The sequence below is a fragment of the Anolis sagrei genome, chromosome 3 (genome assembly GCF_037176765.1).
Source record: "Anolis sagrei isolate rAnoSag1 chromosome 3, rAnoSag1.mat, whole genome shotgun sequence".
Classification (NCBI taxonomy): domain Eukaryota; kingdom Metazoa; phylum Chordata; class Lepidosauria; order Squamata; family Dactyloidae; genus Anolis; species Anolis sagrei.
This window is the reverse complement of record NC_090023.1, coordinates 198,761,327-198,789,139: the sequence shown is the minus strand read 5'-3', so window position 1 is coordinate 198,789,139 and position 27,813 is coordinate 198,761,327. Positions and strand designations below refer to the sequence as shown.

The 27,813-nt window shown below is 37.7% G+C and overlaps 1 protein-coding gene across 1 annotated transcript in view; it reads left to right on the top strand.

The window, feature by feature from the left end:
• The window catches only part of GPR26 (G protein-coupled receptor 26), a 38,468-nt gene extending 15,388 nt beyond the window's left edge, over nt 1–23,080 (top strand). Inside the window, exons 2-3 of the mRNA XM_060768594.2 lie at nt 9,682–9,795; nt 14,553–23,080. Of these exons, the coding sequence (XP_060624577.2) occupies nt 9,682–9,795; nt 14,553–14,784 (346 nt within the window). The 3' untranslated portion in view covers nt 14,785–23,080. The remainder of the gene's footprint in view (nt 1–9,681; nt 9,796–14,552) is intronic.
• The last annotated feature ends 4,733 nt before the right edge of the window (nt 23,081–27,813 follow it).

Genomic DNA, 27,813 nt, shown 5'->3' with positions numbered 1-27,813 from the left:
CAGGCCATTGTATGCTAATCAAGGTGGTCAGTTGAAACATTCACACCTAGCTCTAGCAGAGAAGAGTCCTTTGTCCCACCCTGGTCATTCCACAGATATATAAACCCTTTTGCCTAGTTCCAACAGACCTCACTATCTCTGAGGAAGCTTGCCATAGATGCAGGCGACATGTCAGGAAAGAATGCCTCTAGAACATGGCCATACAGCCCGAAAAAACCTACAACAACCCAGTGATTCCGGCCATGAAAGCCTTCGACAATACACAAAAAGATACCTTTTCAAGCTGACAGCAGCAAAGGCTTTGCAGGCTGGCTTCAAGCCTCTGTTAATGGTTAACTATCGAGGTGTTATTGAGTCTGTAACAACCTTGGAAGAAATGCAAAGGGATGCTATTTCCTATAACTATGGGGCAATGCAAATCAAAGTCCTGGGAGACGGAACAGAGGGGGTGGGCTGTATGGAAGCCGTCACAGGAGTCAATTCCCACAGGCCCAGCACTCGGAAAGATCCAGGTCCGGATCTTTCCAGGTGTTTAATTAATGTGGGACAAATTGGAAAAACCCAGTTTCTCCAAATTAATTTGCTTTTACAGGTCCCATATTTTGGGCCTGCCTGTGTCTGGAAGGGCCCTGAAAAAGATCCAAAGGATCGAGGAAGATCTAGATGATGGCATTCCTTCTGATTAGATTGGGTAGTCAGTCAATGCAATTAAAACTTTTGTAGTATCATACTTTGATTTGAAAACCATACTGAAATGGACCCCCTATATTTTTCCCCAAATACATCTGAAGTTGCCAGTCTCCCACACTTTTAAACACTATACCCAGAAGGGGATTGAAATGGTAGTTCTCACATAATGACTGGACCTAAGTTATCTTTAGGAAAAGGCTAGGTAACAATGGCCTTTCTTCAGGCCAGGGCGGATCTAGACAGATCCTTTAATGTGGAAACTTCTACAATAAAAAGGTGGTTGTCCAGATGACATTCTGAACAAACTGGAATTAATCCACCACAAACCAGGAAGCCATGGTTTGTGGTGAATTAATTTGATAGTGGGTTCATTACGTGCCTTCTTGGAAGGTTTGGGATAAACCCACTACTTTCAGTGTCTGGACTGCAGTCCAGACAGTATTCCCACAGTTTTCTGGGCTAAATTAGCCCGGGAAACTGTGGGAATACCAACTCTCTCCCCAGAACCCCCCATAACAGAGTTTTAAAAAGCAAAGAATTCACCCAGGATCCATGAGACGGCTGCCAGATTTTTCCTGGCAAGTACAAATGATGTACCAGGAGAAAGGGGGAGGAAGAAAATCGCTTCTGCCCTCCCCTTTCTCCTGGAATTTCATTTGTACATGGCAGGAGAACTCCAGCAGTGGTCTCATGGACCCCGGGTGAGTTCTTTGCTTTTTTTAAACCCTGTTTTGGGGAGCTTCTGAGGAGGGTGTTACAGTGTTGCAGTGTTCTACTGGTAAGTTCCAGTAGAACATCTAGACACCTACCCCAAAAAGCGTGCACTTGGGCCTCGAGGAAGATCCATATTTTTAAATGTGGATTCTCCTGGGATAAAGGACTCTCTGGAAAGACCCTCAATGAGTACCTGACTCAGGGAATGTGAGGCATTTATAGGCCCATGGACTCATGCAGGCACTCCACCTATGCTATATCATCAGGTTTCATGTAACACAACTTACATCACCATATTACAAAGCCCTATCTTTTTGTACATGTGATATCTTCCCTCTCTTGAAGTCCAGGCAACACAGTTTAACACAGAGGATGAGATTCGACCTCACATAGGAACTAGCACATAGTTATATATATAGACTAGTTCCTATGAATTTAAATGTAGCCTATCTGAACCTAAATGTTGACACTGTATGTGCAAAGTCTGGAGAGCACATCACAACCACAATTCCAAAGAAGGTTGCACAATAAGTCAGGTTGCCTATGTCCAAAGGAGGCTATAATGAGTGTTAAGGGTAACCTGTGAAGAAGGCATACATTTTTATTTTAAAGTATGGTCATCACCTTCCTAAATAAGAAAGAAATTCTTTTTAGCTTAATGCATTTTTGTTTTCAGGAATTTGTGTAGTAACATGGCAGATAGACCGTATTGAAGTAGAAGCAGTTTGAATAGATACGTATATTTCTAACTGTGAAGACAGACACAATCTATTAAGGAGGCAAAAGAAGTATTAATTCATATTTTTCCTTCAGGGGACAGAAAGCATTTTTTCACTCCCATCATTCATTTTTGGGATCTTAATCCTGCCCATCACATAGGTCCCTTAGGTGCTTCAAAATAGAGTGCATAATTAAAATATACTATCATATTCTACAAAAGACTATTCAAAATGGGAAGCTTGAAACAGTAAGGAGACCTTTAGAACAATCTTGAGCATGTCTATTAACATGTCTATCACTGAATTCTTTACAGGTAAGTGCATATAGGAGGGGTTGCCCTCCAGAGATTGTTAGCTTTCAGCTCCCATCATCCTGCTCCATTAGCAGATGTCAAACAACATCTGGAGAGCCATACATTGCAAAGACTCTTAAAGTGAGATAAGGAAAATGATTTGTCTCACATGATATCATCGTCTGGCACTTAAATGGCATCAAAATATGAATCAGGTAAGTCTCTCTAAGGGTCTATGTTGAAGGGCAGGCCAAAGACGTTTCTGCCAGAAAGCTGGTCCAGAAACTGCTTCCAGCAACATCAGGTGTTGAGTCCATTTTCACCATTAAGAGTCTTCACCAGTGGCAGAGGAGGATTGTAAAGACTTGCTTATTTAAGTTTGCTTTGATTTGTTTTGCTGTTTACTCACGAAATGCAAGCATTTGTCAAGGATGAAAGAAAGAAACATGGAGCACAGCAAGGTTATGCTCTCTAGAAAATCTGAGCAACAAAACACAGGCACTGATTATCGCAGTTTTGCAACCTTCTTTTGAACTAACTTAATTTAAGTTTTCAGTTTTCTGGCAGCAGGACTTACTTGCTGCAAACTAAGTGACCTCAGCACCCACAATCTCCCTGGTGGATTGTGACTACTATTTTAGCCTCAAATGCTTTGGGTACACTATATAGTCAGAAAAATCAAGAAAAAAATTAATGTATGAGTCCACTCTTGAATATGGATGAATCTTAGAGATTGTTTTATTCCTGATTTTTCTACCTACATATTTCACCTAAAGAAGATGGCATTTGAACAGATTCTAGACCTAAAAAAAACCCAGACAACATTTAGAACAGTTTTATACTCTGTACAGTGCAGAATTCAAGAGATAAAGGGGAGAGGGAAGTGTCACATCGTAATTTATATTCCATCCCTCTCCATGTGTTTACCTGAGCATATGAATGCTGTAAGTGGTTGGGGCATGTGAACATATATACTGAACATCTCATGTGGCCTTGACTATGAATAGACTGTTTGATGCCATCAGGGATCCTGTTTTATCCCACCTTAGCACTGCAAGGTAAGTGCTTAAAAAGTGGGATTGAGAAGCAACGTGGTATAGCAGTTAATGCAGTATATGTATCCCTTTACCCACTTACAGCATTCATTCATTCTAGGGAGCTGTAGCTTATATTCATGATTGAAGGTAGAGTACAACTTCATAATCCAAAACCATTATTTGTGGTTTCATTATCAACACCCTGACAAAATATGTTCTGGGTTGTTCTATGCTGGCATTGTCTAAGTCCTTCAGTACAGTTCTATGGTATTCTTGGACTAGAGGTACTTTATTCCAATAGAGTTCACTATTATCTAAAGTTTTACATATCCACACAAGTCTGGGAACATGTCTTCCATGGTATGGAATCATACTGTATTTAAGGAGCCCCCGGTGGTGCTATGGAATAAACCCTTTTTGCCTACAGGACTGCTGACCAAAAGATTGGTGGTTAGAATCCAGTGAGCAGGGCGAGTTCCTGTCTGTCAGCTCCAGCTTCTTATGCAGGGACATGACAGAAGCCTCCCATAGGATGGTAAAACATTTGGGCATCCCCTGGGCAACATCCTTGCAGATGGCCAATTCTTTCACATCAAAAGCGACTTGCAGTTTCTCAAGCTGTTCTTGACACACACACACGCACACACACACATAAATACTGTATTCACATGATACTCTTGAATATGGGGGCCTAGCAGATAATTAGCAAGTTTGGTCCTTCACCAAGTGTTTCCACAACACTTTCCCCCATTTTGTTCAGTGTTTGAATACTTATTTTATTGTATTTGTATATAATTGGCAAGCATGTTTATCCCTGCCATATCAGATGATAAGATTTTCACAGATCAGATAAGATTTTCATCCCACCAAACTTATTACAATCACTCCCCATTAATGAATGGTAATATTATACATTATTTGTCATCATCATCTTATGTCAGCACTATACTGACAATGAAGGTCTATTTTGCTGAATGCGCAAGGAAGGAAGATTAATTATTTGGACTGTTTCCTTAAGCAATTTTGTATATGGTTGTGTAGACAGCCTTTTGCAGGCAAACCACAGTGATGCTTTCATCACCTATACCTACGTAAATGTTGCCTTGGTATTGTATTTATTATAGCACAAAAAGGAGGTGATTTCCAGTTCATTTAAAAAGCTTTGTTAATTAGACAAATCATGATCTGTGAAGTGATCTGTTGCACAGAGGCTCACTTGGGAACAGTAAGGAAAACAGTGCTCTAACTGGTAAAAATAGAACAATGTAGTAATGTGACTGCAGAATAGGTAAAGAAGTAGTAAAGCAAAACAGCAATTCTCAATGAACTTAAATATTCAGGACCAAATAACTGCATCCTAAAGGAACTTGCAGCGCTAATCTCGGAGATAAACTATCTTTGGGAATTATTGGGGGAAAGGAGGTTGGAGAAGGACAAATATTAAAGTGTGCTCAGTTTGACTGGTTCCACACTGATCATATAACTTGGTTCAGTGCAGTTCAAACTGCATTATATGGCCAGTGTAGATCCAGCCTATTTATTTATTTATTTATTTATTTTTGGTATTTGTATCCCGCCTTTCTCAGCCCGAAGGCGACTCAAGGTGGTTTACAGTTGGCAACAATTCGATGCCCCAACAGACATAAAATAGAAACATTTAGCATATTTTATTTTTTTATTTATTTACAGTATTTCTCACCCCGAGGGGGACTCAAAGTGGTTTACACATAAGTAATGGCAAAATTCAATGCCAGTACAAACAATTACAATTATACACTACAATTAGACAAATTAAAACAATACATCCATAAGCATATAATATAATATAAAAACCATACAAAACCAGTAAAAACATAAATCATCAGTGTCTCCTTACTATACTCATTTTCCAGTCACATCGACAAGTTGTTCCATAGTTTCATATTTACCTGTTATGCTGCATTTGCAAAAGCTTGCTCAACAAGCCAGGTTTTGACTTTTTTACAAAATGTCAGAAGGGAGGGGGCTGATCTAATATCCCCACAGAGGGCATTCCACAGCTGAGGTGTCACCACTGAGAAAGCCCTGTCTCTCATCCCCACCAAATGCACCTACGAAGGAGGCGGGACCGAGAGCAGGGCCTCCCCAGATCATCTTAGAGTCCTAGATGGTTCATAAGGAGATATACGTTCAGATAGGCAAACTGGGGCAGAACCGTTTAGGGCTTTATAGGATAAAGCCAGGACTTTGAATTGTGTCCGGTAGCAGACTGTCAGGCAGTGGAGCTGGCGCAACAGAGGAGTTGTATGCTCCCTGAGCACTGCTCCCATTAGCAACCTGGCTGCTACCCACTGGACCATTTGAAACTTCCAAACAGACTTCAAAGGGAACCCCACGTAGAGTGTGTTGCAATCGTCTATATGGGATGTAACCAGAGCGTGGACTACCGTGGCCAAGTCAGACTTCCCCTATGAATTGAATGCTATGGTGGTTATTGAGGGTTATTCAACAGATCCAAAGCTTAATGAGAAGTCCAGATCTGTTGAGGTGCTGGGCCTGTGGGGATTGACTAGCGGGACTGCATATGGGCATATTTTAGAAGTACTTTAGTTTTATATTAATGCATAACAGGGGGTTGTGCTTCTTTTCAACTCTAGGATTTCAGGATGCTACAATTCTGTAATCTATATTGTAGAGCAGTATTAATACTGTTGATGCTTTTAATTTACTCAGAGGTGAAATATTATTGGCCCCAAATACTGTGAAGAAAAAATGTTGTAGTCAATGGAGGTGATGTCAGTAGATAAGTTATTTTTCTCTAGATTTTAGTCTAAGTACCATAGTTTTGTATTCCAGAGAACAGGAAAGAATTTAAAATGTCTTGTCGAAGGCTTTCATGGCCGGAATCACTGGATTGTTGTAGGGTTTTTTTCCCATCTATATGGCCATGTTCTAGAGGCATTCTATCCTGACGTTTCACCTGCATCTATGGCAAGCATCCTCAGAGGTAGTGAGGATGCTTGCCATAGATGCAGGTGAAATGTCAGGAGAGAATGCCTCTAGAACATAGCCATATAGCCCGAAAAAATCTACAACAATCCATTTAAAATGTCCTTGACAGATCCAGACCTTAAATAGCATTTTTATGATTCAGATAGAAACTCAGAGGATTTCACTGTCCAACTGACATGGTAACCATCATCCCTGGCTACTTGGAATTATCTAATGTTTGCCAACAGACCTGCTCAGAATTTTAAAAGTTTGTGTTCTGAAATGCGGCACTCACAGGTTGCAATCCATTATAACATCACACTTAGAGAAATTACTAGTTGAGGATGTGTGACAGCATGAGTTGAAAGAGGAGTTCTGTTTAACCATATTTAAATGTCAAAGGCAACCTGAACGAAAAAGCTCAGTTCTCTCTAGCTACTTTGCTAGTCTGTGTACAGAAATAGCACTGATTGCAGCCAAGTGTTTTATCAGGACATCAAGGCTATTTTAAGATCCTAATGGCTTTTCACATCACTGAAAACAGCCCAGAATTGGCTCAAATCTGCACCACCTCAGGCCAATTTCATGCCCTGTATATTCAGCAGCATGGTCATAGACAAGCCATACAGTTTTCAAGGTGAATTTCTTTTGATTTTGTGCAAAGTGTGGGGAAAAACCAAAGAATGAAACCAGACACTGCAATATTTCATTTGTTATTATGTGCTTTCAAGTCATTTCTGACTTATGAGAACCCTAGGGTGATCCTATCATGGAGTTTTCTCGGCAGAATTTGTTTGCCTCCCTCTCAGGATGAGATAATATGACTTGCACAAGGGCAGCTAGTGGATTTCATGACTGAGCATGAATTTGAATCCTAATTCCCTGATGCCTAGCCCAACACTCAAACCACTAACTATGATTCCTCTTCCTAATTCACTTAGCAAGTATTAACAAATCAATTAAATGAAAGTTTTTGAAAGCTTATTGCCAAGCAATTCATAGAGCAAACACATTTTCTGTAAACAGTGTGATATTTCTGAAATGTTTTGTGCTCCATCAAATATGGTATTATTTCATTTCTTTACATCTTAAAATCCACAGATCTGATGAAAGTCCCACAAGCTTTAGGCTAAGGAAACCCAAAGAAGACTTGAGAAAATAGCCAAATTTTTCAATTTAACTGTGACTGCAGGAACAGAAAAGTTGTCAAGATTTTCACAAGCCACAAAATGTTTGGGATGAGCACAGTATTCTTACATCTCAAACACTGGGCATCATTCAGTCTGTGATTATATGGTGTTAAGGCCCAAACACATGTGACATTAAGTGTGTGTGTTTAGCATGCACCATTTTTATTCTTTAAATGGCAGCTATAGAATGTGCATAGTGGGTAGGTGAGTGGTGGATTAGGACCACAAATGTAGCATAGAAGGAAAAGATATGTATCCATTTTTAACAAACCATGGTCTTGCTAGAAACCACTCCATTAAAGGTACTATTAGCTATAGAAGGAAATATTCCTAAAGTGGCAGGCTTCCTAGGAGACCCCTCTAGATAATTTTCCCCTCACTTGATATCTTAGAGTTATGCTTAATTCACAATTTAAAAATCTTCCACACAACTTCGCCATGAACACTTCTTATATTTCAGCTTACTATTAAGTCTGCTTTTTGAACAAATATGATCTGCAAATATTACCATGAATTAAAAAGTTAAAAGAGCTATCATATAAAGACATGTATACCAGAGAAGAATTGGGAACTACCACTTCCAGTGGCCTGTTGGGTTATGCCATCCACGGCCAAAGGTGTGGGGAAGATTTTCTTCTAGGAAGGCTTTGGTCCTGTCCACCAAATAGTTCTTTTAGTCCACCTGAACATAATCTGAAAATGTTACTTTCCCTCTTCTGTTGGCAAAATGCTGACAGTACTGAATCTATTAGCCAGCTGTAAAGCTCTAGAATTCTAGTCAAATAGACTATTGCTTAAAGGATCTATCTGAAATTCACAAAATTCCCCAAGCTGCATTAAAAAACTAGATCACTCATTTGCCTACAGTATTTTACAGAACTGTGGAATGCAAAAAACAAAACAAAACAAGGCTTCCGTGTTTTGATTTATGTGTTCCAGCATTGCAAATAGGCTTATAAAATGTCTTGAATAAATGAACATGCTATTTTAGGTTTACATAATGTATATTCTATAAGAGCACTAACATAAATTTGTTTCACCTGTAAAACTGGGTTACTCTGAAACAAACATTTGGCTTTTAAAAAACAAAATCCTATTAGACAGATTGGAGGTAGCATTAAAACACATCACTTCTTTTCCATAGGTGGAGATAACACATCTGTTTTCTGATACTTTCCGACAACAAATTTGATTTCTCACCCTCATCTAAATTATTTTAATCTCAAGTTTTTCTACCTTAACTATGAAGAAAATAGTGGATTTGGGTAAATTCGAATCAGAAGCAAGCTGAAATGAAATGTTCAGGAATCCACGCTAGCTCAATACAATATTCCTTGGGTCCCCAAAACAGCTCACAGGCCTAATTCAGACATACAGATATGGTTAAATGTTCAAGTGTTCGAAACAGGACTTTTTAAAGCACTAAGTATTGAAGTGGTTCTCTTTTCTTCTTGCTGAGCAACCCAAGCAATAACAAGAGCAGACACAGAAAATGGGATAAAATAACGGCAATTTATTATCTGTTACCGATTTCATTGTTTGTTTGTTTTGTGATGATCAGCAAAACTACTACGAGGGAGCAATTTTATGCAGGAACAACTGGTAGAGTCAGTTGGGCTCTCCCAGACCTTTCCTTCTGGGAAAGGCTAGATTCTGACCTACCTTTCCCATTTCCCCTACTAAGTTGAGTGCAAACTATTTTTCACTTTGAATTCAGCTTTGCAGAAACTGAATTAAGCTGAGGGCAAAATAAGAAAATGGTAGGAGGAGAGAGAAAATGAGACATTTTAAAAGCAGCTGAAAAAAGTGGAGCAGCAGAGATCAGGGCTATCCCACCCTATCATAACAGTTGGAGAATATGCCATAGCACATTGGGGGAAAATGCTGCTTGTTCCCCAGATCAGATAGCTGGAAAAAAAATACTGGTTTACATAACTTTTTTTTCAAGGCCACTCTGTATTAATGGAAGCCCACTTCAGAAAACTTATGGTGGAATTGATAAGTAAAAGAGGTGAAAGTTTATCTGGAATTATAATCTGCTTTCTTGTTTGTGTGAAATGCTATACAGTGTAAGAGAACGATGTCTAGAAGAACAGAAGAGGAGGAGGCAAAGAGCAACTAAGAAGATCAGTACATTTATTGGGACTTTTGTACTTTGTTTTGCACCGTATGTAATCACAAGGTATGTTTTAAGATAGCCATTTCAATTTCATTTAAATAATCAGACAGCTAGTAACTGAGGTAGTGCTATCATTAGGGAGAATGAGGCAACTTCTACTTGCAACAGATTTTGATTACAGGTTGAGCTTCTCTTATCTGGAATTCCAAAATCTGAAATTTTCCAAAATCCAAAAAGGTCCACATTGATGACTAATTTAGTTATACCTTTGCTTTCTAATGGTTCAATGGAAACAAACTTTGTTTCATGCACAAAATTATTAAAAATATTGTGTATAAAAGTATCTTCAGGCTATGTGTATACAAGTTATATGAAAAAAACTAAATCAATTTTCTATTTAGACTTGGGTTCCATTGCCAAGATATCTATTTCTTTATTTATGTTTGTATATGTAAATGTGGGCATTGCACAGTCCCAAACCCAAAATATTTCTGGTCCCAAGCACTCAAATAACGGCTACTCAATCTGTACTGTAAATTGGGAGCAAATTCTTAGTTAGTTAATGTTATTGTAAATAATATATGATCTAGATCAGTGTTTCTCAGCCTTCCTAATGCCATGACCCCTTAACACAGTTCCTCATGTTGTGATGACCCCCAACCATATATTATTTTTGTTGCTACTTCATAACTGTAATTTTGCTACTGTTATGATTTGTAATGTAAATATCTGATATGCAGGATGTATTTTGATTCACTGGATCAAAATTCACTGGGTTGAGGGAGGGTATTGATTTTGTCATTTTGGGAGTTGTAGTTGCTGAGATTAATAGTTAGCCTACAATTAAAGAGCATTCTGAACTCCACCAATGATGAAATTGAACCAATCTTGGCATACAGAACTCTCATGACCAACAGAAAATACTGGGAGGATTGGGTGGGCATTGACCTTGAGTTTTGGAGTTGTAGTTCACCTACATCCAGAGAGCACTGTAGACTCAAACAATGATGGATCTGGACAAAATTTGGCACGAATACTCCATATGACCAAATGCAAACAGCGGGGGAGTTTGGGGAAAATAGACATTGATATTTCGGAGTTGTAGTTACTGGGATTTATAGTTCACCTACAATCAAAGAGCATTCTCAACCCCAGCAACGATAGAATTGGGTCAAACTTCCCACAAAGAACTCCCATGATCAACAGAAAATATTGTGCTTTATGATGGTCTTTGGCAACCCCTCTGAAAACCCCTCGTCACCCCCCCCCCCGGGGTCCCGACCCACAGTTGAGAAACACTGATCTAGTTTAACGGCATCTATGTATTTGGTTCATAAAATGTTTAAGAAGATTTCCTCTCCCACACCAAAAAATCCCCTTCTGAAAACATTTTGGCAATTTGATCCTGAATAAGTCCAAGAGGCTGCTGAATCTTGCAATGAAACTATTCTCTTTTCTAATACACAAAGATGTTTATCTGCCCCCTCCACGTATATATGCTAGCTTCCTTGCATTCTGCACTATCCTAGATATTTAGCAGCCACTATATCCCTGGAGACGAGATGCATCAGTTAAGAGATAGGTTCTTATATATCACAACTTTCCCACTTAGAACTACTGGATTGTATATATTCCTTATAAGACATCACTAATTAATACATGCTAGCCTATGCACAGTGTTCATTTGGAATAAGAACTCTTTGAGGGTTTAAAAAACAAAAACAAAAAGCAACAGAATTTTTTGTCATTACTGAATGATACTGAAGATTTTGCACCCAGTGTTGGGGTGTTCACAAAAAGTCTCCTTTTCTGTTGCCATGATCAATTGCTGGGAAGAAACAAAAAGAAGCTTTAAAGAAAACATCACTCAAAATTGTTCTAGTGGAAATGAATTATTGAAATGTTGATTTCTGTGCTTCAGAAGCAGCATAAGAGGGAACAATCTAAAAGGTTATGTTAGCTTCTCTGAACATTTTGAATGTGTACATTTATTTTTAACAAAATGCTTCATGGAAAAAATGATACTGCTTTGGCACATGTGAAATTTGGAGTGACATTAATAGTACCATTGCTGCCCTCAGACTAATCTATGTGGGCTCCTAGGAGACTGTCATTCATTTACCCCCCCCCCCCACTAAATCTTTTGGTCCATGGCCTGAAATGCATGCAAAAGTCATGTAATGAGCATTACTCAATCAAAATCAATGCTCAGGAAAGGTTTACATCTCAGTGGTAGAGGATCTCTGTTCATTGGTAGAGGTTCCAGGTTCAAACCTTGGCATTACGGAAAGGGGTAAAAATTTCCTGAAGCCATAGAGACCCATTGAATTCTGAATAGATGGACCAACAGTCTGACTCAATATAAGGCAGCCATATGTTCATATACAAGGCACATTTTTTCTGTAGTGAAAACTTAAAGTAGGTTTAACTGTACCCTATTATGATCAATGTGCTGAATCCAGAATGCTCTGCTCACGGAAAGCTCATCTATTCATGCACCCTGCTTCTCCACACATCACACCTTATTTTATTCAACTTCTATGTAGCTCTGGACTCCAAACTCAAGGTTAGTTTCCAAGCCTGCTTCTCATTTTATAAAACATTTCAGAGATTCTGATGTGTGTGTGTGTGTATCTCACTATGTGCTGGAATCTTTTTTCAATTGTATTGTTTTTACTCTGTGAGGCTAATTGTTGTTGTGTGTCTTGAAGCCATTTATGAATTATGGCAACTTTAAGGCAAACCTATTGCAGGTTTTCTTGACAATATTTGTTCAAAGTGTTTACTGACTAATTATTTTTATTTCATTACTTTCGGTGTTCCTGTTCCATCATAGCCCAAGGATGTGTAGCTGTGATTCTCCATATGCTCACAACACCTCTCACTATTGGCTATCCAGGAAGTTGCACTCTTCCTAAGATTGCACTGAATTTTTATAATAATAATAATAATAATAATAATAATAATAATAATAATAATACACTTTATTTATATTCTGCTTTATCTCCCCGGAGGGACTCAGAGTGTATTGCAGTACACATATAAGGCAAAAATTCAACAGACAATTACATACAATACACAGATAAGGTAAAGGTCTTCCCCTTTTTCATCTCTGCTGTCTTGAGGTGATGCTCAACTCTGGCCATGGGGAGGTGTTCTTGTTCCATTTTCCATGTCGAGGAGCCTGCTGTCCATAGACATCTCTGATCTTTTTGCTGGCATGTCTGCATGGGTTGCCCTTTTACCTTCCCACTGAGGCGGTACCTTTTGATCTTTGGGACTGAAGCAGATTGGGAGCAAAAAAAGAGGGCTTCCAGCCTATAGGACATGCTTTCTCCAAATAAGTATTATTGTTAGTTTGGTTATAATATTTATAAATTACTAGCTGCCCCCTGCCATGCGTTTCTGTGTCCCAGTATGTGTATATGTGCTTTGTATGTGTATATGTTTGTGTATATCTGTGTATGCATATGTGTGTGTGTGTGTGGTTTTGAGCATGCGTTGTAATGTATTTTTATTTTTTGGCTTTTTAAGTCTATTCTGCTGTGTTTTTCAGTGTTCGTATGAGTATTGGTCACTCATTGGCCTGATACATGTATTGTGTCCAAATTTAGTGTCAATTCATCCAGTGGTTTTTGAGTTATGTTAACACCACAAACAAACATTACATTTTTATTTATATAGATTTATTAATAACATTCACAGTGTTACCTGCACTTCAGTGGAAGATCAAGGCATATTCACAGCTGCTGAATTCCAGTTTAACATATATATAGACCACTAGTGGATAGACATCCCTGTGTGTGTTTATGTGTGCACAGATCCACATGTTTCTTGCATTCTCCATCTCATTCCTTGCTTGTGATAACAGCAGAAACCTTGTGAGAAAAACCACAAAAGTTTCTGCAGACAATTAAATTTTGCTTAGTAGTGATCTTACATATTAGAATCGGCTTCACTGAATGTGACAAAAAATCTATTCTGAATCTGACAGCTTAATAGAAAGTAATTGGAAGAAGGAGAAACTAATTGTTCACTTGAAATCAATAATATAAAAGTATTTTCTTCAAGTTGGGTCACAATAACCATTAACAGTCTTGGTCTGTATATCCACTCTGGTTTTCTACTGCTCTCACAATAGTGGTGAATTAGAGCTGCGGTGGAAACAATAGAATTATAAGTTACTGTTGGGATCTCTTGGTATTTCTTACCATTGGTTATTCCAGTCCGATCACTGATTATCGCAGGACATGACATTTGAAGGGGTGAACAAGGGAAGAGATCCTCCTAAAAAGCTGGAGGCATCTTCAGCTTCTGTTTTTGGAAAGCAGATAATGAATCAAAGTGATTCCCCTTTCAGAGAACAATTTTGTCACTTATTCAGTGGCTTTGTTTTATTCTCATTCTGATGCTGTAATATTTTCCATTTTTTAAAATTAAATGGGCCGATTATGCTATAACTTAAATCCAGATTTCAGTTCTATAACCAATTGAAGCAATATTTAGGACTAATTACTAGATTTAGGTCTGTGGTTTTCAATTTTGTGCCTGAAAGCATATAAAGACTTTAAATGACATAGTGTATATATCCTGTATCTATGTGTCAATTCATACTGTTGTATATGTAGGTACGTTCTTTGGCATTGGGCTATCCGTAGCCAAGGTAGCTAAATCAAGCAATAACACTAGACCATTGTAATCATATTGCTATAAATGTCTCAGAAGATGGCTGTTCAGTGAGAATAGAATGCTTGCACTCAATTGTACTCCTCGATATTTTTACCAGACAGTAATGTTAGTCTTTTTTTCTCTCTCTGCAGACTGGTAGAACTGTCATCAGTAGCCCCCATCAATGCACACTGGGGAGTCATTTCCAAGTGTTTGGCTTATAGCAAGGCTGTTTCAGATCCTTTTGTGTACTCTTTGTTACGGCATCAGTACAAGAAGACATGGAAGGACATCATAAACAGGGTGTTAAAAAGAAGCTCAATAAATTCATCTGCACTCACAAGTGAATCACAAAGTCGAAACATTTTGCAAGTAAATGAATGAAGGTTGAACTTCTTATTCAATGTAGCTTAATACTGGAACAGAAGTCGAAGAACCATAGCTGTTGTCCTCAGGAACGTCAGCTTACAATATTTTGGAAAGCCTGCCTTTTAAATCTTCAGCAACTTAGGTAATGAATTTCATCGCAAAGTTGGTCTGCCTTTTAATGCTGATAAACAATCGCCTCTACAAAACTCCCTACTAACTTCATGAAATTTGTATATTCTGATCCACAAAGGCAAAATCCTGTTTTTATCCAGAGCTGATTGGATACGGATAATGTTAAAGGATTGTGATTATATATGTTCACTCTCAGCCCACCCAAGAGAAAAACCCACTGAAATAACGTTGAATCTTGGTACTAATTTTGATGTGTGAGAGCAATTGATGCCTGCTCATATCTTACCCTATAAACTATATGACCAATTACATAATCACTCCTGAGTTTTTCTTAAATAATTTTTCTTTGGCCATACCTATTTATACATAAATCTATTAGAACAGAATCTTAGTGTCCATCCCACTATCCCCACATTTATGATGCTTTCTCTACAGAAAGAATTTACTTTTAGTTATGTTTTCATTACTTGTGATGCTGTTGCCCCTGATAGAATAAAGGAGCAATTCCTTTCCCACATCAAACACAACCCACATCTAGGACAGACCTACTCGATTATCTACACAGACTAAATAAAACACTCTCACTTTGAACCCTCTGTGAGCAGTTCAGATGGCATATGGCCAGTTACACAGCACAAGTGCTTTAACCATCCTTTAATCTGGTACAAAAAGAACTGCAGGTATATTTGATGTGTGGGCCACTAGGCTGGGCTGGATTTAGAGCAATTCAGTTTCCACATGTCAAAAATACCCAACACTAACAGAAGCATCTCCCCGACAGAGCCTTATTAGCAATGTCACATCTGTTGATGACACAGTTGGGTGCCAAGTTGTGACTTCATGAGAAATGAGGCTCTGGTGGGTATTTGCTTTCGGACAATGTGATGGTGGTGGTAACCACCAGGAAGATAGGGCACTGGTACAAACTATCTGGACTGCTTCCTCGGTAGTATGTGCAAGCATCCCATGGTCTATTCAAGGCAGCTACAGAGTAGACTACTCAGATTATTTCACATGGTTTGGATGCTGCCCTAGATTACTTCAAATATTAAGCACACTGCTTCAGTATTTTCAGCCTCCCCACCCATATGGGGTTTGGTCATCCACCTATTAGTGGTTGACCTCTACTGAATTAATCCACAGTCTGCATGTGTGTGTTGGGAGAAAGGTTCTAGTCTTTTCAGAAGACCTTGCTGATATTCTTCAGCTGTGTGTTATACTGCTATGCCAAATGAGCAGAATGTTGTATTTCATTGTTTCGCCCAAATTGTTTCCATGTTGCAATGAATTTCTGACTGTGGAAATACCTAAAGTGTTGTTGCATTAAAGTATAAGTGTTTAACGTCTGCCGTGCTTTGGCTTGCGTAGGCTGCTGGCAGTCTAGAATGTAACGCTCTTCACAATGCAATAGTTAACATTGTTTTCTCTGTGATCATTAAGCCCTTGACTGCCTGCCTCTAGAAATACATAAATTATTTTGCTTATGATTCCTTGAACAGTGCTCAGAACTGGAGAAAAGTTATAATAAAAGGGATAATACTAGCAAAAAATCATATTTTAGATTAAGAGAATATCTGATATTTTTTTAAATGGAGAAGTAGAAGGTATAATCTATTTTAATGCCTAAAATATTGTTGTCAATATTCTTATTTGAAATAACTCAGTGTTAGTTTCTTTCTTTTTTTAAAAAAAATCTGATAATACAAAATGAAAGGAATATAGTTCAGTAACTTGGGACATATTCTATTTCCTCTCCTGCCTATTCTCTGAGCAAAGAAATCATATTACTAACATATTTCCTTTTCCTTGGTCATAGATTGCTATGTATGCCTAACAGTGTACAATAAAAGAAGGGCTGTACCAGGCTTCATATATTTATTAAGAGCTTAGCAAAAAAAAAAAATCCTCATGAAACACAAATGCCACATCTAACCTCTTTTTATTATACACTATTTTTAATTTCCAATGAAATCCATAAAGTCAGATACATGGTCTCCTGTCTTCAAATTTTTCGGGTTAGGTTTTCTTTCTCGATTTCCTTGAATTGCTCAATGATTAATGCCAAAATAAATTTCAAGGAAATTCAGAAAAAAGCAAAACCATCAGGACAGAGCCTGCATAGTGTCATGGTTTGAGCAATGGACTACAACTCTTGACACCAGGGTTCCAATGCTTACTCAGCCATGGAAACCCACTGGATGACGTTGGGCAAGTCATACTTGAATCAGAGGATGCCAAAGGAAAATGTCCTTTAAACAAATCTTTCCAAGAAAACCCGTAAATGCCACCATAAGTTGTAAATGACTTTAAGGCACACAATTACAACAATGCTCAAGAAACCTTTCTGTCAAAGATTTTTAGACTACCTATATTTGGAGCTGGAAGGATAGGAGCAGTCTTTTCTCAGAATGTGAACTATTAGGAAATGGACTCTCAAAATTCTGCATTGGTATGTTGGGTAGAGGCTGCTTACTATGCATGGACAGTAGATTGCAGGAAACCATTTTGCATACCTTCTCCAAGGGAAGAAGATTCTTTGACAGTTACATGGGGTTCACCAAGAGTGGCAGCAGTTGAGATGTAGCTATGGGGAGGGCGCAAAATGAGGCCATTGCAACTCACAATAATTTTGCTCACATTGAAATTTGTTCACAGTCCCAAGATTTCTAGCATTGCTGTAACTTCAATTGAGAATGTAGAAACACAGTTTCAACATCCAAAGAAAGAGGAGTGGGTAAAGTTATCATGGGAAAGCAACACAGCAATTACAGGAGTTCTATATGTGAATGGTTTCAGTGTCTCACTCTCTGCAATGCTAGATGTTTGGGAGCTGAAGGATTTTTTAATTGGGAAGGAGTATAGTAATATTACTTGGTCCTCATTTTGTCCCCTACATCTAGAAATTTGAGTACCAGTAAAAAAAAAAAAAAGGTTTCTTCATTTTCTCTTAATGTGTTTTGGGTATAGGATGTTTTTGCGGTAGCAGAAAGAGTAGCCACTTTTTAGCCTGGCAAGCACTGAAAGTCCCAGGCATAGCACACTTTTGGGATGTCCTGTTTGTAGTGAATGATGACTGACAGATCCATCCATGTAGAAAATAGTGAAGGATAGTCATAAAATATCTGAGAAGTGACCTTGTTTGTATAAGGCAATAAGACAGAATTTTCTGAGAATTTTCCACAGATCTCTCCATAGAAGGTCACAGAAGGAATTTGCATTTGTTACTTGATATGACTTTCGAGGAAAATGGCATGTATATTTTTCTCACTGATAATGCATCATATGGACATAAGTACACACACAAATGTATGCTTTTGCACACAAAGGTAACCCTCCAGTTGAGACTAACAAACTCAATTTTGATTAGAAAGCAGGGGCTGCTTTTCTAGATGTAGCATTTAGAAGCTGAACTTTGATCTGGCTATCATTACCTCATGGCAGTGCCCCTGCAAATGTCAGCAGCCACCAATTTTACATGCACGGTTTCCCTGTTTACTTGCACAAAAATTCTGTTTACTTCCCGGAAATGAATGGAGAAGCACTAATTTCTGGGCATTGCTATGAATTTGGGTGTTCTGTGTTTCAGAAAAGACCATCTCCCAACTCACTTACAAAATGAATTAATATCCTAGCCTGTCCTAAGAAGAATCAGGAGGCTATAACTAGGAGCATGATTTTAGGAGAAGCTGCAACTAAATTATTGATTGCATTCATGATAAAGTCTGCTGCTAATGCTAAATTCTGTAAAGAAGATACGACTACTGCCATTATCTTTTGAGGACTATCTGTTAGATCCAATCCTAAGTATACTCAGAGTAAACCCTTTGGAATGAATAGGTTTTCCATTTTAAATTGCTTTTAGTTTGGTTGTCTTTTAAAAATATAATGATCTGATTTAACTGTGTTTAAATATTGTAGGTTACTGTGGTTTTACAGTATCTGTTTTCTCATCATTTTGTGGACTCAGCAAGATAAATAAAACATAATGTATAGGTAAATCATTACATAATTTCCCCCAACCTGGTGCAATTCAACACATTTGGAGGGATCCTGATTAGAAGCCATGCCCATGTTAACTGAGGATGATAGAGTTTATAGTTCAATGAGCTGATTGGCATAAATCTGAGGATTAGTCTACTCTAACCAAATCCAGTGTTTCCCTTACAACAATCATAGTGCTTAGTATGAATTTCATTTTATCTCACCCCCTTTCCTTTCTTTTCATATTAATTTGTCATCATTATAGTTAACAAATGACCCTTCAGATATTTGACTCTGAGGCTATCTTTCAGTGATTCATACAAAAATACCTTCACTGATAATTTTGACTCTGTAGTTTATTAAAGTAGTAAAATCTACTCTTTTGCACATGCCAAAAAGGGCCATTAAATAAGATATAAAGTGGGGGGCAGAAAGTATTTAACACATTATTTTTGCTTTTGTCATTTTCAGAAAATAATCAGCCTAAAACATCATATCACTTAAAATCCTATTTTGGCTTCAATCATATGAAACAGACACATTTCTAGAGATATAACCTGTTCGTTTTGGGGTGGGGTTTTTGGTTGGTTTGTTTCTTTTTGCTGTTCTCTGCTTCCTCTTCCCTCCCCACTTTTCTTTGCATTTATTTTTGGTTTCAGTTATCCAGATTGTTGCCAAGTTGACCATAATGCTCAAAGTATAATGACATTGATTATCCTTTCAGGGAGACTGACACATCTTTCTATTTCATCACATGTCTAGGATGTGCTTTAAAGACCTTAAGTTTTGGGAAGGCGAGAAGATTAAATTGGAGCCAGGAGAAATATAGGAAACTTGGGATGCCACAAAAGCCAGGCCTTTTTATTGCCCATTACATTTGATGGAAGATTTAATTAAGAATGCATTTAAACCTTTCCCACTAAAATCTGGTTGAATTCAGAAGTACTTATCTTTGGCAGAATCACAGCATTCATGTGCTCTAGGAAGCTGATATTTTGTTTTGGTCATTGTATGTTTCATAAGTTATGCATATAGATTTGAAAAGCTACCATCTGGCAACCGAAGTACTGTTACTACAACAGTATAAATATCCCTTATATGAAATGCTTGGGACCAGAAATGTTTCAGATTTTTGGAGGGTCTGGAATACCGATACTTGCATATATGTACATAATGCAATATCTTGGAGATGGGAGCCCAATTAAATACAAAATTTATTTATGCTTCATATAACCTTAAATACATGGCCTGATATTTATTATTTACAGTATTTTGCAATAATTTTGTGTATAAAACCATGTTTGTATACATCAAACCAATGGTTATCAACCTGTGGGTCCCCAGATATTTTGGCCTTCAACCCAGAAATCTTAACCGCTGGCAAATTGGCTGGGATTTCTGTGAGTTGTAGGCCAAAACACCTGGGGGCCCACAGGTTGAGAACCACTACATTAAACCATCAGAAATTGAGGGTGTCAGAGATTGGAAAAGTTAATTCTTTGGACACCAACTTTCAAAATATCCCTACCAGCATAACAGTTCAGGGGTTTCTTTTTCTCTCTGTACTATTATTACAGGGAAGGGAGATGCAATTAAGATTGGCAGTTAGTATTCAATGGTTGTCACCAGTATATGATAATTTCATTGACTTGCAAAAATGGTTTTGATTGGTTTCAACTTCCTTAATCTATAGCTTTTCAGTTATGGGGGATAGCTATTCCTTAAGGTGAATACAGGCATGCTATTCCAATGTGTCCACAGTGTTTGACTTACATTATCCATTATATTCTTCTTCATTAGAAGTCATATCATTTTAAATATTTGGAAGCCAAACATTTGGATTTTCAAATGCCAATCCACAATTATGGGTGGCATTCTGTAAGCAGTTTTATTGTTGCAGTCCATTACAGAATTCTGTCAATGCAGTCCTTGCCTCATTAACATATCTCATTGTGGAAACAGACCCAACTGAAATATGGATTGATCCATAGATGAAGTCAAAATATTTTGGAAACGATTGGGCTGGAACTATCATGTTATATGATAACTAGTCATCAAAATCGCCAAAAATGAATAAATCATCTGTAGGCCCAGAATGTGAATGTGATTAGCAAGTCCTACCACAGTGGGAGCAGATGGATGCCACTCATCAAGGGGCTGTATATTAATGTTGTCAAGCTGGATCATATGCTGATGTTTTCTCTTGGCAGATTTGTCTAGCTAAATTGATTAAGTGGTGGAAATGTCATGCCAATCTACCAGATCAAGCAACTATCAATCAATGTCCTAGACACATTGCAAGGTATAACACAAATTTCCTTTCTAGATGCCACCTTGAGGTATATTATAGATGGATAAGTGATAGAGACAGACAGACAAACAGACAGAGCATAAATCACTATTCTTTAAGGAATGAATTATGAATTATCTTTGTCATTTCAAGTGTTTAGTGCATGAAGCTGATTTGATGTTATGCTACAGTTGTGTCCAGCTTATCGATGCCAATGAAATAATGTCATCACTTGATGATACAGGATGTCCCAAATACGTTCACACACTTAAGAACTCATGATTCTGATTTTTTTTTTTAGTGTAATTGTTTTCAGCAAAATGTAGGCATCCTTAATAGTATATTAATAATATACTATTATACTTAATGGTATATTGTAATAGTAGAGAAGTGTCATAAAATTACAAGAGAAATTATAAATGAGGTTTGCAAATCTGTGCCTGGACAATACAAGCAGAGAATTGCTGAGCAGGGAGATTTAAATAAAATATAATTTAAGATTACTTTTGTAAATCTGATTAAATCAATATTATAACATTCATTCTTCAATAAAAATGTATTTCCTTAGCTTTCAAATAATCACCATAGTGGCTAAAGTGTGTATACAGTTTTGGGACACCCTGTACTTCACTAAAACTAGGAAGAAAGGTAAATGAACAACAAGAAATATACCATTGAATGGCACACCTATCTGATTTATAATGATCCCTTAAAACTTTATGTCTGAAACATTCATGTTCACTATGGTCCATACATTTGGAATACAGGTGTCCTCTAGATAGTAGAGGAGTTAGCTTATTCCATCACCACCTTCACTATGGAAATGTTTGACATGAAGTAGTGTTCAATTTGAAGATCTGACCACAGAGTAAGATTATGTTATCTTGTAATCACAAGCATCAGACCATTTGTACAATACAACCACTGTGTAGAGTAGGAGGCTGAGCTTCGTTCTTTGTTATATAAAGATAAAATTACTCATAATATGTTAATAGAATAAAGGTACTTGGGGGTCTGCCTGACAAGGATCCATAATTTTTTTCCCCCTGAAATATCTTTTTACAGGAATAGGAAGAGGTATCACAAACAATGTCAGAATGGTTTGGAAAATGCAAACCTAGTCAATATTAGTGCGCTCACACTGTGGCTTCACTTGTGAATAACAAAATGATTTATTCTAGAACTTTACAATGCTGCTTTGTCATTTTAAAAAATAAGGGAAAGAAAGACAACAGGTGTTCAAGTTGTGGTAATAGAGTTGATGTTTCCCTCTGGTTCTATCCCTTGCATAGGACGTTTCCCCATCAGCATTATAGAACAGAGTCAATCATCAGAGTTTCTCCTGCAGAATTCTGGGAAATGTAGTTCAGGGTGGAGCCTTTGACATTCTCAGCTAGAGAGGCCCTTGGCTTCCCTAAACTACATTGCCTAGAATTCTGCAAGAGCAGATCAGACCATAGCCTCCATTCTATAACGCTGGTGGAAAAGCATCCATAGTCTGTACAATCCTTGGTACTATTCCATTATCTGGGCAGAGGCCAAAAGGAGGCGCTAGAAGGGTAATCCATTTTATGGGGCAGAGGGGGGTTGTAAAAGAGTAAAACGATTCCCCCCTGTTACTCCCCCCACATCCATGTCACTGTCATGGAAACAAACCTCGTTTATGAAATGGGAAGTGGAGAGGAGTAATAACCAGCAAAAGTGGTGGAAATTTTCTCCTTCAACTCTCCCCACCTCCATCCCCATAAAATGGACTATCCTTCTCTGTCTAGCACCCTCTTTTGGCTTTGCCTGGATAATGAAACAGTACCCAATACTTTTCCACTGAAGTGTTGGGTAACCAATGTCCCTCCAGATGATGTTGAATGCCCATCATTCTTGGCCACTGACCATACTGGCTAGTATTGATGGGATTTTGTTTCAAAAAGTAACCCTAAATGCCACAGGCTCCACACCCTCATTTATGTTTTCATCTAAAGTTTACTTTGTGAAACAAGCACTACATTTCAAGTCAGGAAAATTGCCAGCAGATATAGCTTTGACAAGGATTTACCTTAAAAGCATTTTCTGGTTAGGAGAAAAAATGCATAAAAGAAAATGACATTATCTATCTTATTTAATCATTCATTAGTATAACTTGTGTTATTTCAAGCAATAAATCTCTCTTCAGTATTTCTGTCATCATCAGTTTGGCTTTCTCTCAAAATTAACCTTACAACAGGGAAAAGACATTTTAATTTCCTCATAAAATATTTTTAATATCTCTGTTATTATCATGTTACTTATTCACAGTTGCTTGAGTCAAACTAGAATTGCCATGTTTGTCCTCAGACAGAAGTGATGTGTTTGGTGGAATGGGGAGAGGGAAGTAATTTCTTAACATTTTGCTGGTAATATTTTTGGACATGGTAGAAATAAATGTGGTTCTGTAACTCATTCTCTTATTCTCTGCAAGTCTGAAATAAATGACAGGATTATATTCAAAAGGTGTGCCTTAAGTGCTCAGTGAAGATATGGTTTAATATGTATTCTTGCAGATTCTGATATACTATGGGAAATAGTTTGCATTTGTGGCTGATATTATCTATATAATTCCATGGCCAATCCATTGTACCTGTATCTCTTCTGCTACAGTATGAAAAGTAGCTGGAAAAACAATTATAAGCAGGAAAGAGTCTTGAAAAGAGATAGTTAAGTAGTTGCTTCTCTTTCCCAGCACTCCATTGCTGAGGGGAAGAGACACTATGTAAGAATGTACCCAGAGATATTTAATGTTCTGTCTTTAGGATGTCATGGATGCAATATTTGCTTCACATAGGACATTACATAGGATCTGTCATGATGTCCTCACAGAGCACCCACAATGACCAGCACGGTACAACCCGTCCCCTTTTCCCTACTATTATGTGCACAGAAAAAGGGGATGATGACATCCCATTTGGACAATAGACCGGTTGCTTCATCACCCTAGAGGGGGAAAATCCACTTAAAATCTGGTTTCTGACTCCTGTAGTATTCTGGGGTTTGTAGTTTAGTGAGGCTGTTAAAGCCTCCTCCCTAAACTACAAACACCAGAATTCTGCAGAGGCAGAAACTGGATTTTAAGTGGATTTTTTCTCTAGTGTGATGACACCCCAATTCAAATTGGACTTGATCCTGCTGTCCATACTGCAGCTGCAAGGATATGTTAGATTTTTAAAGAAACCAGAGCATTCTCCTGATTTTTCTTAATGCAGTTTAACTTACTATACTTACTGGAAGTGGAGAAAGATCAAGGTGCAGCAGGAGTGAACCCAAGGTACCTTTCAGTTATAATTCCCATTGTAGTTGTTAAGTTGCCAAATAGAACTGGAAACACTTGTTTATTTCAGTTGCTTTCCACAGAGTTATGCAAGGAGAAACAGAGTTGGAGAGACTATGAGATTTGCCCTTCAGACTACAGGTGTGGTCATACATTTCAAGCAATCCTTTTTCAAACATACACTCACCCATTTCTTGCAAGCAGGCTGGGAGAAAAGCTGTAACTTAATTTTCTCTTCGTCATGCTACCTTACTATGGATAACTATTGAACATGTTCATGTACAATTTTCTTACAACCTTTCAACAAATAATGGGAGAACTTTCTGCTCCTCTGTTGTAGCTGTCTGTGTATTCCCACTCCAATACCTAATTAGGACTAACCCATGGCATTTTCCCTGCATGATCTAAAGTACAAGATTGTTCTCAGCAACTTAATCCTATATACAGAGGTTGACTGCATTCGCTAGAAGTCTCAAGAGGAACATCTGGCAGGCCACTCTGACTATTCCCCAACTTCTGCTGTTCAAAGAAATTGCCTTATTCTGGCTAATCTTAACACCAGAGTCCTGTTTCTCCATCCGAATTCATATGTCACTTCCCTGCACAGATTCTATTTACCAGCCAAAATTTAACATGTCAGGCTACACAGAGAAGCCATTGAAATCCACAAACATGTGGACAATTTCAACAGAAAGGAAGAAACCATGAAAATGAACAAAATTTGGCTACCAGTTTTAAAAAATTCTAAAATTAAAACAACAGAGAGAAAAACAGGCAGGGACTTCTAAGCACCTTTCATTAAGAGTTTGCTCCAGGCACAGCCAGCCCATTGTATGCTAATCAAGGTGGTCAATTGAAAAGATTCACACCTAGCCCATCTTACAGTAGCCTTTTGTCTCACCCTGGTCTTTCCACAGATATATAAACCCCCTTTTTCCCAGCTCCAGACCTCACCCTCTGAGGATGCCTGCCATAGATGCAGGCGAAACGTCAGGAGAAATGCCTCTAGAACATGGCCATATAGCCCGAAAAAACCCACAAGAACTGAGCAAAATTTAACTTCTTTTCTGTGGAGCACTTTTTGCCCAAGATCCTAACCTTCCAAAGCCATCCATTCCTTTTCCCTCCTATACTGCTACCCCCAACTTCACTGTGAACATATAATCTCTGTACCTCTGAATCTCCCTTCCTCCCACCTCCCACACTTCCGTATCTCTAGCCTTCTTTTATTTCCTTATGCATACAGTTTTAAATGCAAAGCTTCACAAAGCAATGCGATATAACCCAACCATCCAGTCTGTACCCTGAAATGCCAGGATCCATCATGAGATGAAGCACTTCATTCTTTTTTTATACACCTTGGATTTTATTTTCTAGAGGATGAATTTTAGAAGATAGAAAGCTTTCTACATATGTATCTAAACCCAGAACTCTGTTGGTGTATAGTTCATCTGTCCTTCTAGTCAATGTTCCTGAGAAGTCTATGTATGCAGATAAGGCCTATGGGCGTCTTCATATTCTTATTAGCAGCAACAGTGATCACTAAAAGGGAGAATTCTCAAGGCTACTTTTCAGCATGCAGCAGTCTGTATCCTATTGTGTATGTGTGTATCTTTTTTCTCCAGGAAACAAACTACAGTTTACAATCTGTAGTTCTTAAGAATTAAAATTTTCATTTCCTAAACTGTATTTCCCTTTTGGTCTCAGGAAATAATATAGTGACAAAAAGTTCTGGCCAACTGTATTGTAGGCTACTTTGCTTCAAGGAGAAAAAGCACAGAAAATTCAGTGGGAAATTTCTTTTCAACTTTGTAGATCAGTGATGCTAATTCTGTAAACCCATTAAGAGGAGCGTTAGTGAAATCATCGCCCATGTTCTTAATATATATGGCAATGGAGTTGTAGGATCAGGGGCTAAATTCTTTAGGATAGCTATAATCCTTAAAATATTTATATGTCCATACCAATGGCTAAAAATAATAATTCAGCCTTAATTCTTAATACAATTAATAGAATATTTTTGTCAATATAATTGCTTTCAGATGGATGAATGCGAAAAGAAAAATAGGATGAAATTTGTGGGAGCATGTAAGATTTTGTACTGGAAGATGAATAACCAAGATTTTTTTATAGAATCTGGTCTTCAGATTTTGATGGGCCTTGTTGATTACATGTAAATACATAAAGATTTTGAATGCAGGTTTCTGTCAAAGACATATATTGATCAAATAAGCCACAACAGCTGCATTTTCCCCATAAATATGTCTATATTTATATTGCAGGTTGACATTATGACAAATATGTGGTTGAGTTTATAAACACATGTATGCCAGTCCAGTAAATCTGCATAATAAAACTCGTTCCTATATGGTGGAAGTCAGAAATATTATTATATGCACATTTTTTTGCATGTCCAATACATCAAATCTACATTTATGATCCCTGTGCTGACAGATGTCATGTGTGAAAAGACTGTCTTGTCTATATGGTTGTGCTGAAAATGTTTTCTCTCTTCAAAACGTTTAATGTTTTCCATGACTGGATTTGAAACTGACTCTAAAAACAGAGAGGGAGAATGTATTGTGTTCACGTTGACTAATTTAGAAACAACCATTATGTTTTTTGCCATTAGGAGCCCCATAGACGTCAATCTCTTTGTCTGGTTTATGAACTTTTTAAAGAAGTTGAAATTTTTCCAGCTGTCTATGATAAAGTATAATTGCGGTCAGTGTAATCCCACAAAAGTTGGTCTAAAACATGTTGCTACCAGAGACATAGAAGCAAATGGTATTTCCATTTTCATAATCAAAATGAATACTGGGTATCATCACAGTTTGTTTTTGTGTCCTTGGGGATGGAACTCCCTTTACAATGCTTAATGCCCAGCATTATTTTGAGTGATTTGAAAAGTTTTGGAGCAAATTTTGCAAGTTGGTTTTATCCCAAGAAGGATAGGGAAGAGCTGCATAGTGGAAGAAATTATTTAAAGATGAAAAGTATGTAATCAGTGCCGTCCAACATCTAGAATGTTCTGCAGCCTCTAAAATGTAATCCCTATAACTAAAATGTATTCTGAGAAAATTTCAGCTGAATTTTGTAGTTAATTTCAATCTTTTCAGAAGTTGTTTGTACCTGTCATGACACTGACAGAGATAAATTGTCTCCTTTCCTCTCAGCCCTCAAACACTAATATGAGAGAATAGAGAATGTCATTCATCTTAGTAACATTCCAAGACTGACTAAAAATTCAGGAGACACACTTGATTTCTTTCTTTGAGTTTTCCCCATTAAGCATGTTGACCACATTTCATACCCAGTTTTAGCATGAAGAATGGAAGTA